The sequence below is a fragment of the Photinus pyralis genome, unplaced genomic scaffold, assembly GCF_008802855.1.
Source record: "Photinus pyralis isolate 1611_PpyrPB1 unplaced genomic scaffold, Ppyr1.3 Ppyr1.4_LG5, whole genome shotgun sequence".
Classification (NCBI taxonomy): Eukaryota; Metazoa; Arthropoda; class Insecta; order Coleoptera; family Lampyridae; genus Photinus; species Photinus pyralis.
The window spans coordinates 29,043,006-29,055,615 of record NW_022170596.1 but is presented as its reverse complement, the minus strand read 5'-3'; the positions used below and the strand labels follow the sequence as shown (position 1 = coordinate 29,055,615).

The 12,610-nt window shown below is 36.8% G+C and overlaps 4 protein-coding genes across 4 annotated transcripts; 3 read left to right on the top strand and 1 right to left on the bottom strand.

Moving 5' to 3' along the window:
* The first annotated feature begins 2,273 nt into the window (after positions 1-2,273).
* Positions 2,274-3,461, top strand: LOC116172821. Its single transcript, XM_031490107.1, has 5 exons — positions 2,274-2,474; positions 2,519-2,742; positions 2,790-2,934; positions 2,980-3,094; positions 3,142-3,461. Exons 1-5 carry the CDS (start codon positions 2,398-2,400, stop codon positions 3,382-3,384), a joined length of 804 nt encoding a protein of 267 aa, XP_031345967.1. The 5' UTR covers positions 2,274-2,397; the 3' UTR covers positions 3,385-3,461.
* A 386-nt stretch (positions 3,462-3,847) lies between these two features.
* On the bottom strand, positions 3,848-4,479 carry LOC116172822 (probable NADH dehydrogenase [ubiquinone] iron-sulfur protein 6, mitochondrial). The gene is made up of 3 exons (XM_031490108.1): positions 4,254-4,479; positions 4,031-4,207; positions 3,848-3,986 (listed from the first exon to the last, which is right to left on the bottom strand). Exons 1-3 carry the CDS (start codon positions 4,383-4,385, stop codon positions 3,921-3,923), a joined length of 375 nt encoding a protein of 124 aa, XP_031345968.1. The 5' UTR covers positions 4,386-4,479; the 3' UTR covers positions 3,848-3,920.
* A 6-nt stretch (positions 4,480-4,485) lies between these two features.
* LOC116172819 (GDP-fucose protein O-fucosyltransferase 1) lies at positions 4,486-6,429 on the top strand. Its single transcript, XM_031490105.1, has 4 exons — positions 4,486-4,814; positions 4,863-5,123; positions 5,171-5,356; positions 5,646-6,429. Exons 1-4 carry the CDS (start codon positions 4,712-4,714, stop codon positions 6,260-6,262), a joined length of 1,167 nt encoding a protein of 388 aa, XP_031345965.1. The 5' UTR covers positions 4,486-4,711; the 3' UTR covers positions 6,263-6,429.
* Positions 6,430-6,718: 289 nt separating this feature from the next.
* Positions 6,719-7,885, top strand: LOC116172820 (immediate early response gene 5-like protein). The gene has a single exon (XM_031490106.1). It carries the CDS (start codon positions 6,861-6,863, stop codon positions 7,671-7,673), a length of 813 nt encoding a protein of 270 aa, XP_031345966.1. The 5' UTR covers positions 6,719-6,860; the 3' UTR covers positions 7,674-7,885.
* Positions 7,886-12,610: the final 4,725 nt, after the last annotated feature.

The window sequence follows — 12,610 nt, the reverse complement described above, 5'->3', positions numbered from 1 at the left end:
AATAAAATCGCCCATACTTTATACAGACATTTACGCAATTTCTTCCTAATATTTCAATGGTATAGGCAATAGTGACATTCGTATACCTACATGCATATTAATGCTAATAAAAAAAATAGAGTACCTAATACCTATTGTTCTTCCCATGGAATAAACTTGTATAATATACCTAAGCTCTTTGATATAAGCAAAATCAACAAATCACAATACAGTGAGACTATTAAAACCGCAGAATACAGAGTAGGTACCTATATAATATATTCCATGCTGAAACGCATATATTGGAAAATATGGGACTCCCAATGTGTTACAATAATCAAAAACTTTTGGAAAACAAAACATGTAGGTAATCAGAAAACCGAATTTTTCCACGAATAAGTATGCAATGACGTCAAGCGGGGCTTTATTGCAGTATCCGCAAATTTAAAAATAGTTGTCTTTAAAATTCTAAAGCAATTTTTTTATTTTGAGTTTTTTTCAGTTAAAATAATAGTGCTAGTATAAAATTGTTGTTGTAAGATTTGCCATTCCAGTTTTATATTAAAAGACTGGGCAATTTTTGTAATTGAGGTACCGCCTCTCAAATACATTTTTTTTTATTTAAATAAAAGTTCATGTACCTACCTACAATTGTGTAGGAAGGAAAATTGTTTTTCAGGTATTTTATTACAGCTTGAAGTTACCTCTTGCCGCTCTAGTGCGTCTGTTTCACAACAACCAACGAATTTTTGCCTTTTCAAAAAAAATTCCAATTTCATACCTGTTCCTTTGTAGTATTTAGTATATGACGAAAAATCGTGTCCATTGTACAATTAACACCAACCATAATTAAGTTTTATGCACTGCAGTTAATTAAAATCGCGAAAATTAGTCAAATGAAACGCTACGATATCGGTACAATACACCCCGAAAGACGATCTCTACACAACTGATGACCAACAAATTCAAAATTACGTGTTATCACCTGACACTCGTTTTCTATAAGTATATTCAATAATCGTTTATTACTCACCTTTTCGGTATTAATAGGCAGACATGTGCTTCAAATAAGAAGAAAACAAATCCTTGAACGAAAAGAAATTTGATCTACTACAATAAATTGTTCACGCAGTGCATGTCGACAGTTTCCAAATTTCAAAAAAGTTTTTCGGGAATGGGAAAACGCTGCGGGTTCGCATTTTGGCGAATTACAAAAAAAAGGTGTTTGGACATTACGATTTACCTACGGACTCAAAGTGATCTCGGCAGATGCCTTTTTATAATTTCAATGATAATAAAAATTGCATAATAAGAACACAAGATTATTTTGATTTTTAATTTTGAACACAATTAGTCTTTTCAGAATACGAACGGTATCCAAATTGCTTATGAACAGTTTGTGTCTGTTAATTAAAAAAAATACATTTCAATCCACTTTGGAGTAACCCAAAGAAATAGGTTTCTGGTTTGAAGGCTATTTTGTGTGAACTCAAAAAGTTCTGCTTCTGAAGAGAAAGATATAGATATACTTTAAAGGTTATCTTTGTAAAACTTTCATATGACCCTAGCCCTACAGTACTATCGTGTTTGCATTGACTATATTTTCTACCCAATCAAATTGATCACCCTTTTTTACAAACGCCAAGCTTTCCAGTTTGCACAATTATCGAAGTTTGAGTCTACACCAGATAATGTGAAGAAGACATATTCAGCTTTCGAAGCAGAACTTCGAATTTTCACCCTGAAACGTTCGCTCTAAAATGTTTATAAAAAAACATTGCGTGTATGTACTTTGTGTGTGTGTGTGTGTCCCTAAAATTTCTCAACCCTGTCATAATCCCCTTTCAATCCTACCATATACTCATATTTTTTCTGTTACCATTCTTGCTGCCAACTCCATTCTCGCCTTGTCAATCTCTTTTTGCCTCTCAATCCATTCGCAATTTCAGTGTACCGCATACTCTTCACTCTCACATCGTCAGTTGCATTCTTTAACCTTTTTATTTACTCCCTAAGTAACTTTCCTCCATTCCTAATCTATTACATTTTTGAAATTTTGTTGATCATATTCATTTTGCGTAGTAATAGTGTGAACAAATGCTGTATTTCTTTCTCTAAAAAAAACGTATTTAGACTTTTGCTCTAAAGTAATTAGGGGAGCTTGACTATAAAGAAATTACATTGAAATCCCTATGCTGCGTCGCGCTAGGCACCACCCTGTATAGTTATCGATATTTTTATAACACGGCAACATCGCAGCGCCCCATAAAGAAATTTCTAGAAATTGACACATAACAGCTGATCAATTGTTTTTTATCTAAACGTCAAAATTGTGATGTGATGCAATAAATCAGACGCAATAAAGCACCAAGTTGCATAAATAAAAGGTGGCAGCTGAGAGCTCCAAAATATTCTACAATGGACTTCTACAACTCGGTAAAAAAGTTTCTGGGACTTCCCGTTCAGAAAGCTCCCGAATCTTCCATAGAGAAAAGGTAAAGTTTTTAAAACAGGAAATATGATCTAACGCCGCTTTTAGGAACGATGCACCTTGTTGTACACCACACAATGAGGACTACGAGAAATTTGGGTTCAACATATTTTCAAATCCCGTGGAGATGCATCAGTATTTCGAACGTCAAATGAACGAAATTATGAAGAGCTTCGGTATGTTCAGCGGTGACGGGCCGTTCTCTGGTAACGCTGATGATGAATTTTTTGGTGGATTTAAAGATCCATCTTTCAAGGGTCCTTTTAGTTTCGGTAAGTGTATTTCGTACTTTCTTGATTTTAAAAACGTTCATTTTTAGGGTTCTCGGAGTTTCCCAACGAGAAAGAATTGCAGCATCATGATGAACCACAGGAAGGTAATTTGCGAGATAGATTTTTGAAACGTGGATATCAGACTCCTAGAAGAAACCCACAGGAGAACACGGATTCTGATCTTGATAAAGAGTGAGATTATATCATTTTTATTGTGGTGTTTAAAACATGTTTTAGATTTAAAGCGGATGACTTAGATCGAATGCTTGTGCCCAAAGTGCCCCAGCAACCACAACGTAATTTCTTTTTTGGCCGAAGCATGAGTAGCAGAACAATTCGTAATTCGGATGGAGTATGTACTTTACTTCCATTGGAACCTACTCTAACTGTATTTTTTAGACTTACGAAACTCACAAAACGGTCACCGATCAAGATGGTAATCAGGAAGTTACAATTACACGTAAACAAGGAGACAAGGAGTACACCATAGTTACCAAGACTGATAAAAATGGAGTTGCAGAAGTTACAGAGAATTTTGTAAATTTAGATGAATCCCAAAAGGATAGTTTCCTGAAGAATGACGCACCGAAACCAATTCTTGATACGGATGTTGACGATTCGCTTTTTTCCAAGTTTTTTTAAACGAGACTAAATTCTTACAATGTAACTTTATAGTATTACAAAGATAGCAAATAGATTAAAATTATTCAAATGCAAAATTTGTTAATTTGTACCGTTATAATATATTTATTTTCTTATCTATTTAATTAAATATATCCGAGAGCGAGTTAAGGTTTGCTCAAAAAAGAAAACCCAATTTCTGGAGGTTTTCAACCGGTTTAAAGGTAAGAAGATAGTATTTGTGAGGATAAGACAATTCATTCAAGAAAAGAGAAAGATTTCATAAACAAGTAAATTACAAAACGATGATTGCCATTCATGAATGAGGGGTTATCGCGACTGATATCCACTTTGTTTAAAAATTGATTTTAACTGATAGATCTGTAAAGTGGGAGTAGGTACAGATGAAAGGTAAAAATTTAAAACGAAGACAGATTTTAGCTTAGTACAAGAGGACCAGATCTTTCGAAGATGACAAAATGTGTCATTTTGTACAATTAGAATATATTTATTTTCTCAGTATCTACTTAATTACTATAAAACTTAAATAATCCACATTAGTGTTTCGGTTCATAAACAAATCTCAACCCACAATATCCACATGCATGATTCCCAGGTTGATCCTAGAAAAACAAACTAGACGGCGAAATATTAATGGGTAAGTTACCAAATTGATGTAGACTTTGGGATGGCCCATAGGCCCGCCACCTCCATTGCACCAAACGACACGTTCGTGACTAGGAGTCGGTGGAACTTCATCTATTAACTTGACGGCGAAATTTGGATTAACCTGCTTCGATTTATTTACAAATCTAGACAGCCTGTAGTCATCGGATTTCCATTGCTGTAAAGACAAGCTTAACCGAGTTGCAGCATGTTGCGTTACGTACCTGGCCGGTGTGCGTAACTTGGTCTTCATTAATTGCTGCTGATACACATCTAATAGGATTTATATTCCCTTTCGAATTTGCATTATTAAGCAGCGATTTTCTGCACAAATTAATTAAATTTAATCTAGACATCTTTGGTGTTGTTTTACATAATAATTGTCAAAATTTTAAAATTTAGCGCCACCTACTGGTATAAATTAATTGAAACGTATACATGTGTCCCAAAAATTGTGATAACTTGAGCAAACGAGATATTTATTACATATTTATAATAACAGAGTTGTTATAATACCATTTTTTATTCATTTATAAACAAATAGGATCTTAACTGAAACAATGAATATTGATTTCAAATTCATTCAGCTACCGCCACCTATTATGTTTTATTTAGCGCAATGTACACATAACCTAAGATAAACAATTCCGACTAATTTCAATTTTAAATTGTAATTTCTCACATGGCCTTTATTTTAAGATTAATTTTAAGTGCGTTGATATTTGCGAAAATATTCTGTCATGAAATAGACCCCTTAGGTTATATTGTATACTGCCCCTGCATGGGTGAGTTTTCACAATTTAGTTACAAAGTTTAAATGGTGATATGTTCAGGTCGTTTTGGCAACCAAGCTGATCACTTCCTTGGCGTACTTGGCTTCGCTCGTGCTTTGAATCGTACCTTAGTGTTACCGCCATGGGTTGAATATCGTTACGGAGAGTCCCGTTCGATTCAAGTTCCCTTCGACAACTACTTCCAAACTGCTCCTTTATTGGACTATCACAAAGTTATAACAATGGAAAAGTTCATGACTGATGTGGCTCCATCGGAATGGCCGTCAGAGAAACGAATCTCGTTCTGTTATATGAGTCGAGGTTTGTCCTGTTGTGAGGTAGACAGTTTTCATGTGAAATGTGTGCAGGTGACGGAGATAGCTGTAATGCGAAGGAAGGTAACCCCTTTGGACCATTTTGGGACACTTTCAATGTAGATTTTGTTGGCTCAGAGTTTTACGGTCCTTTGCACTATGATACTCATCACCACGATATGGCAAAGTCATGGAATCAGCAGTACCCACCTGCAATATGGCCTGTTTTAGCGTTTACAGGTATGATATTAAATTATAAATGCCAATGGAATATTTCAAATATCATATACTTTTCTGTTGAGCTTCATTGTCATGTGAAAATTAAAATTTGGTGACCTATTGGGCGTCTTAGGCTATTGTTCGTTACAAATAAACTGCCACTACATAAATGCAAAAAATCTCTTTTGTTAGTTTAACAAGCATAATTAAGTTTATTCCTCAGAATTAATTATCAGTCTGATATTTCAAATATTTCCAGAATAATTACTAAAATGGTGTCCCATAGAAATAAAATAGTTGTCCACTTTAGGTGCACCTGCCAGTTTTCCAGTGCAGCACGAGAACTTAGGATTGCAAAGGTATCTTGTATGGTCTGAGCCGATTATGGCAAAGGTGGACGAGTTTATCAAGAATGTGTTACCAAAAGGCGCCTTTATCGGGATACATTTGCGAAATGGCATCGATTGGGTACGTGCCTGCGAGCACATACCGCAGAGCCCCAACCTGTTCGCCGCCCCTCAATGTTTGGGATATCGCAATGAGAAAGGAAAGGCAACGATGGAAATGTGCTTCCCCAGTCACGAAACTATAGTCAGACAGTTGAAGCGTGTAATCAAGAATTATAATAACGCGGAGAATCACAAGAAGAACCCGATAGTGTCTTTATTTGTAGCTAGTGACAATAATCATATGATTGACGAATTAACTAATGCTTTAAAACGAATGAATGTGTCAGTATTTAAGTATAAACGGAACGATCCCCATGTCGATTTGGCGATCTTAGGACAGTCTAATTTTTTTGTTGGTAACTGCGTGTCATCGTATAGCGCTTTTGTCAAGCGCGAACGAGACGTTAAGGGCTATCCCTCGGCTTTTTGGGGATATCCCATTGAAAAATCCACGCTATCCTCGCACGACGAATTGTGATGTTAGGCAACACATCATACGCGAAATTCTGCCGCCAGACGCTTGGGGCATGTGAAACTGCACGTAAGTTATTTCTGGAAATTCCCATTAGGTAATTGTAATTAGGACAATATTGTCTTTTATTTATTTATTAAAGCGAACTTTTGTAATTTGTGTTTGAAATTTATTCCCAATAAATGATGGAATTATAAGCGTCACAATCAAACAAAGAAATCTGGAGTGCCTGCGTACGCAAGATGTATTTTTGTGACATCAACTTCCGCTTTTAATAAGCGTTAACGTTGAAGTTAATAGAGGCTATAATAAAATGATTTTCCTAAGGATAATGAGCCGAAAAGGTTCTGTACGTATCGACTAATCGCCCACGGGAATTTGCCGATCGGTTCGGAGCGCGGCGCGCAGTTCTCGGCAAGGACGCGCGCTGATTGGTTTGAGACACGTTGAAAGTAGGTTGTGACGTCACCTTATAAAGCTATAAGTATATGTGGCGGGATTATTCTCCCCATTTTAGTCGAGGAATTCGCGTTGGCTGTGTTGAGGGTGTGTTGCACGAGTTTAACCTGTAGAGTGGAATTTTTCAAGAACTATTCGTAGTGACATGGCAACTGAAGCGCAGAGATTAATAGGAATTTCGCTATCGAAAATTGCGCAATCACGTGCGAATCGCGGTGGTGTGAGTTTGCATAAAAATTTGTTGGTGGCGACCGTTCTGCAAAAGGCGCGCTATGTCTTCATGGAGGAGGCGTACAATATGGTACATTACCAGGTGCAGGCGCCCGCGCCGCCCATCCAGCAGCGTCGCGCGATTCCTGAAGACAACCTCGTCGGTTTGACCGCCGAAGAGGCGGGAATTGAACCACTTCGCATCGCCGAGGACGTTCAAGAAGCGTCAACAAGTGAAAGTTCCCTACCGGAGTTTCTACAACCTTGCGTAAGATGCACCGAGAGTCAAGATAAAGAAAACCAACCGCCAACTTATCACAGTTCCACGGAGTTGACGTATCTTGACCTGGATAAAAGTTCGAACGTGTTAAGGGAGCGCAGCAATAGCGGCCTGAAGAGGAGACGCGCCGTAGCTGAATGGGAAACTGAAGAAGCCGTACAATCAATTTTACCCAAACGTAGTAAAAGTGACGATGAAGACGACAGCGTGTTCCTTGACGACGCCACCATCCTCTCCGATGTCGTTTCGAAGGAGGTTGAAGCGGAAAGGGCGCAGACGACACCCCCAGGATCCGCGATGGAAATCGACAGAATTACGTCCCTAGTATCAATATTCAGTTTCGGAATGAGTGAAGGTGGTGGTAGTAAATTAAACAGATCCGTTTCAACGCCAGATTTATGTTCGGCCCAAGCAAAAGACTCAGATGACTCCCTACAACAGAGACCTTACCTCGCTATGACCGTATAACCGCCATAAATTAGTTCAAACTTGGACCATAAACGTGATGTGATCTCGTCAACAACGAAGTTGAATCGCCCTTGCTGAACACGAGTTGTTACTTAATCTACAATTGTTAAACATTGTGATATTGCGGCTCCATCTAATTTTTAATTTTTTTGTTTTTATATAAAGCTCATGTGATAGACAAAAAACGTATATTTATGTGAGCGCAAACGTTTTTTTGTGTCGAGGATTGAAGGAAAGAAATCGCCGTTAATTGTTACCCTTCCGTTTCTCACGACCCCCTCTATTCAACAACCCTCTTTGCATACATTCCAGTTTGAACGCACCTCGCAGGTAAATTTATTAAAATTACCAACGATTTCTTTCACAAATCCGAGACGCGATTTCTGTATATAATATTAGCCCTGTTTTAAGGGCCTGTACATTTTATTTTACATTATAATCATTATACGATAAAAGATTGTACATTCATAAATAAATTTTTAATCGTAATTTTTCTTGTTTGTCATTACTTAGAAAATCGATTTGTACAAGTTACAAGCGGTTTCTAAAAGCAGCACGTACCTACCTAATGTTTTACAAGTAAGTATTGCAAGAAGGGTAAAGCAAGGACGCGGCCCAAAATAATTACACCATTTCCACGTCTGCACAGGAAGCTTGCATCCTAAACTGCACCTGCAATTTCCTGTAATGCAAATCGATGGATGTTTTCAGCTTTGAAAAACCTAAGTACCTACTTCATAAAGGAAAAGTCCTTTGAGTGAAGGAAGTGTAGTATCGTTATAAACCATCATTTCTTAGCCATCGTGGAAGATGGGTGGGTAGGTGACCGATACAATCGATGTCTGTAGCGAAAGGTGATTATGATCAGTAAAGCGGTGCACATTTGTAAATCAGGTACTTAACGTCCTCATCGTACCAATAGAAATGACATTTGAAAGGTTTCTGAAAATATAACGCCATTAGGGCATTTCCATGTATAATGTAAGGTGTTAGTCCCAAATCTGAGGAGGATTTGCATGGAAGGTCTTCCACGCCATTTACTCGACGAAGAGTTCCAATAAACCAAAGAAGTCTTAAGAAACTCGAAACGTCAGTAGGTCAATGATTTGGTACAAGCATCAGAAGTTTAAGAAAATGAATCTGATTATGGATACAACTTAATAAGGAAACGGAAACGTTGATAAGTCCTAAGTAATCAAAGAGAAAGATAGTTTCAAGCGGTTGTATCAATATGTGCATTGGAGAAGTTTAAATCGAGCTGCTTCCGCCCTTCGAAATTAACGAAACGGTACCCTAAACACTCGGAAAGATGACTCGATGACTGCTCCACTTTGAAAAACTATACTAGGTTAGGTATATCAAAATAACCGAAGAAGGCGCGGTAAAGAAACAGTAAAAACTGAAAGAAATGGACGATCGAATCACGGACAAAGCAATCTGAAGAACTCTTAACATTTTAAAGAAACTGAGGAAGAACAGGAAATCGTAGGAACATACAAAGTACCTAAGACGGTTTGCAATCAAGAGTGCCGCGAGTTGGAAATTGCGTGTTGTACCTAATTCTAAATTTTTAATCGTGAATGGATCGATGGAATGTTTTTTATAGACACCCTGTAGACGCTTTCTCCGAGATAGGCCACATTACATAAGCAAAAATTGCATTAACAAACTAAACATTGTAAGTCTAAATATTTACACAGAGCACAGACAGACAAATATTTGATAGTGAGTGATATACGTAAAACGGAGTACTTCAGGAGAACCTACTTTTGCCAGACGAGAAACGTAGGTACCAGGTGCAAATCCAAGGATTTTATTCGGTGAAAAGGTATAGCCCTAGCACAATAAAATGCGATAAACCGTGCGTGAATACTTCGTTATTGAAATAGACCATCACTGTTGGGTACGATAATGGTTTAAGTACCTATTTCATTGATTCGAAACCTGTAGTACATAAGTTGGTGGCAAATTTTGAAGAAATTCACACTTGTAGCAGTACTCGAGCAATTTGCAATAAAACTTGAGTATCATCAGTTTCATCCATTTCCAATATCCAACAGCGTGATGATAATTATCTAGAAGAGAATCAAATTTTGCGAACCTGTGATGGCTACTCAACTTGCTTAAATCAGCATCGGGAGATAAATAAACTAAACTGAAGTGATAGTTAAATTCAATTTTGGGGTCGACGACCGACCTACCGATATCTCATTTGATATACAAACTACTTTGGGATTCATTCAAAATAAAAAATGTATCAAATTTTGTATTGACGTTTTTTTGTCCTTAAAAATACGCAATACAGGTTGTCTATTGATTTCCCCTGTCTCGGAAAAAATCCGGTCGCTAGGAAATTGGATATCCGAGTAATGCAACGTGTAATTGCAACAAAACACAATTTTTCAAAAAAATTCATTTGTAACTCTTGGATGGTTAACGAAAAACTGGTTATATTTAAAATTACTCGAATATCTAGAAAAACTCGTCGGGGGACGGTAATAAGAGGTCCTTGGATATGGTTTTTCACTTTATCATAATGCTGTTTGATAAGGTGAGTTTTGTCATCGTTCGACTTTTCAAAAACGACGCACATAATGAACAAAGAGCATTGACAACTAGAGCCACAAACGGTCAAAAATTCTCAAATTTTAGCATTTTATTCACTAACTTTTGCTACCATACCAATATAACACTACGCGTAATACGAGGCATAATATATAGATCAGACAAGGAGACTATCTATATCTTTATATCATAGTTAGGACATGAATTTAATTCAAACAGAAATTAATAAAAAAATTAAATTACATTTCGTAAATTGAATTAATTGCCTCCAGTAAAAGAGAATTGGATGACCTCTCTCTTGGCGTGTCTTCCATATCCCACATGCCTCTTGTTCTATATTGAATAAGTCCCTTCCTGAAATGAATAGCGGGAGTACTAAGAGGTGCTAATGATTCTGGATAAATGCAAATAATGGGGGGGGGGTCTGGTTACCCCCCATCTAACAATACCCTCCAGTAAGAGATAATGCGGTATGGAATACCCCCAGCCAACAATACCCACCATTAAAAGAAAATTCGATTATTCTTTCACTACAATCATCATTACCATAATAAAATCGTCATTCCACTCAGACTCCCCGGTACTACATTCCTCTACATATCTACTGTTAAGCCCCATGGACAAACGTGAAACTTTTAGAAAAGACCATAGAATATTCCTCTCTTGAAGTGTGTTCCTGTTCCATGACCCACATGTCCCGTTTTACATTGAATGGTCCCTTCTAGAAACTTATGGTATAGGTACTAGCTTTCTTTATTCATTTACTAGCTTCTCTGGAAATTACTGTGTAAAGGCTAATTGCATATTGTGAAATGTAAAAAGGATCCTTTTTGAATGTTGAAGTAAGTCCTTTCTAAGGACTTGGGACTTTGTATTTAGAAATTGCATTTTAATTTGTGAATTAATTCCTTTTTTTAGTAGGGCTTTTGGAAATGATGCCTTCGAGATACTACTGCTAAGTACCTACATATTTATTGTTATTCACAGGGTAATGGCCTCCATTGTAGTGGTTTATTTCTGCAAGTTTCTAACACCTATTTAAACCATGCCACAAGAGTAGGCATAAAATCCCCTAAAACTGGAATGTACTGGTATAGTTATGTCTATTGGTTGCAAAATAAGCAGTTTTACGAATATATTGCCAATGTACTTCTTATGTCGTAGTAAAAATAATGGTACCGCACCGTTGCATATTTATATTATTTTTAGTTTGACTGACTGACTGTAGGTACAGCATTATTTAACCATAACAAAAGGACGGGAAAAAAACCCATGAGGCAATAATAATCAGTAATAAACGTATTTTAATACAAAGAAAAACTCAACAGAAGATAAAACATGATGTCAAGTGTAGGTATAAATATAATCTTCTATCTTAACTTGCACCAAATATTTTTATTTCTTATTGCATTTGAAAAAGTATACCTCCGATTTCAAGTAAGATATGTATATCAGAATGAAGATGAACTCTTGATGAAGATAAAAAAATTAAAACCAATGGTACACTTTTACCAGAAAATATATTATCTTACTTTTCTTTGGTTTCCAACATTTTCATGGATCAATCTTTATGCAGGGTGGGCCATTAGTGCGTTGATGGAAGATTGTGGGTTTATTATAACGCACATATTTAAAATTCATTGTCGGGGCATGCCGAAGGACTTGTTTGTGTACAAAGAAATCACTTCGTCAATTTTCAAAATTTCCATCGAATGTATGCAGATAAAACGATCTGTAACAGACTAGCAAACACCATAAAGAACAAACTAAAATTGTTAAAACAAGAAACTTTTCAACACTACTTAACTTCACTGTCCAGTGCAGACAACAGCATCTGGAAAATTTCTAAAGCAAATAAAAGACCACAGGCTGTAAATCCACCGTTAAGAAAACCAAATAATGAATGGGCCAGAACAGATCAAGATAAGGCTGATCTATTCGCCGAGCACTTTGCTGAAGTCTTCACTCCTTATTCTGATGTGCCCGATATCGAGGTAGAAGCCTTCCTCCAGACGCCATTACAAATGTCGCTACCTGTTAAAAGCTTCACTTATACTGAAGTGCTTGAAGAAATACAGCATCTAAATATAAAGAAATCACCTGGATACGACCTAATTACGGCCAAGGTGCTTAGAGAATTGCCCAAAAGCAGCATAATTTTTCTAAGAAATCTGTTCAATTCCATCTTACGTCTTCACTACTGGCCATTATTGTTAAAATTCGCACAAGTCATTGTAATATTAAAACCTGGCAAACCTGCTGAAAGTGTTACATCGTACCGGCCAATAAGTTTACTGCCGCTATTGTCTAAACTCCTAGAGAAGCTTGTAATCAAAAGAATGTACGATTACGATATACTGGAACATTGTATA

Excerpts from the sequence above, each read along its gene's own strand:
- LOC116172819 (XM_031490105.1), top strand. The coding sequence starts at position 4,712 with ATGGCCTTTATTTTAAGATTAATTTTAAGTGCGTTGATATTTGCGAAA. Across the intron at positions 5,124-5,170 it reads GTTCTGTTATATGAGTCGAG|GTGACGGAGATAGCTGTAAT; the intron begins GTTTGTCCTGTT and ends AAATGTGTGCAG. Across the intron at positions 5,357-5,645 it reads GCCTGTTTTAGCGTTTACAG|GTGCACCTGCCAGTTTTCCA; the intron begins GTATGATATTAA and ends TGTCCACTTTAG.
- LOC116172822 (XM_031490108.1), bottom strand. The coding sequence starts at position 4,385 with ATGTCTAGATTAAATTTAATTAATTTGTGCAGAAAATCGCTGCTTAAT. Across the intron at positions 4,208-4,253 it reads AAGTTACGCACACCGGCCAG|CAATGGAAATCCGATGACTA; the intron begins GTACGTAACGCA and ends TTGTCTTTACAG. Across the intron at positions 3,987-4,030 it reads CCAAAGTCTACATCAATTTG|GATCAACCTGGGAATCATGC; the intron begins GTAACTTACCCA and ends TTGTTTTTCTAG.
- LOC116172820 (XM_031490106.1), top strand. The coding sequence starts at position 6,861 with ATGGCAACTGAAGCGCAGAGATTAATAGGAATTTCGCTATCGAAAATT.
- LOC116172821 (XM_031490107.1), top strand. The coding sequence starts at position 2,398 with ATGGACTTCTACAACTCGGTAAAAAAGTTTCTGGGACTTCCCGTTCAG. Across the intron at positions 2,743-2,789 it reads CAAGGGTCCTTTTAGTTTCG|GGTTCTCGGAGTTTCCCAAC; the intron begins GTAAGTGTATTT and ends GTTCATTTTTAG. Across the intron at positions 2,935-2,979 it reads GATTCTGATCTTGATAAAGA|ATTTAAAGCGGATGACTTAG; the intron begins GTGAGATTATAT and ends AACATGTTTTAG.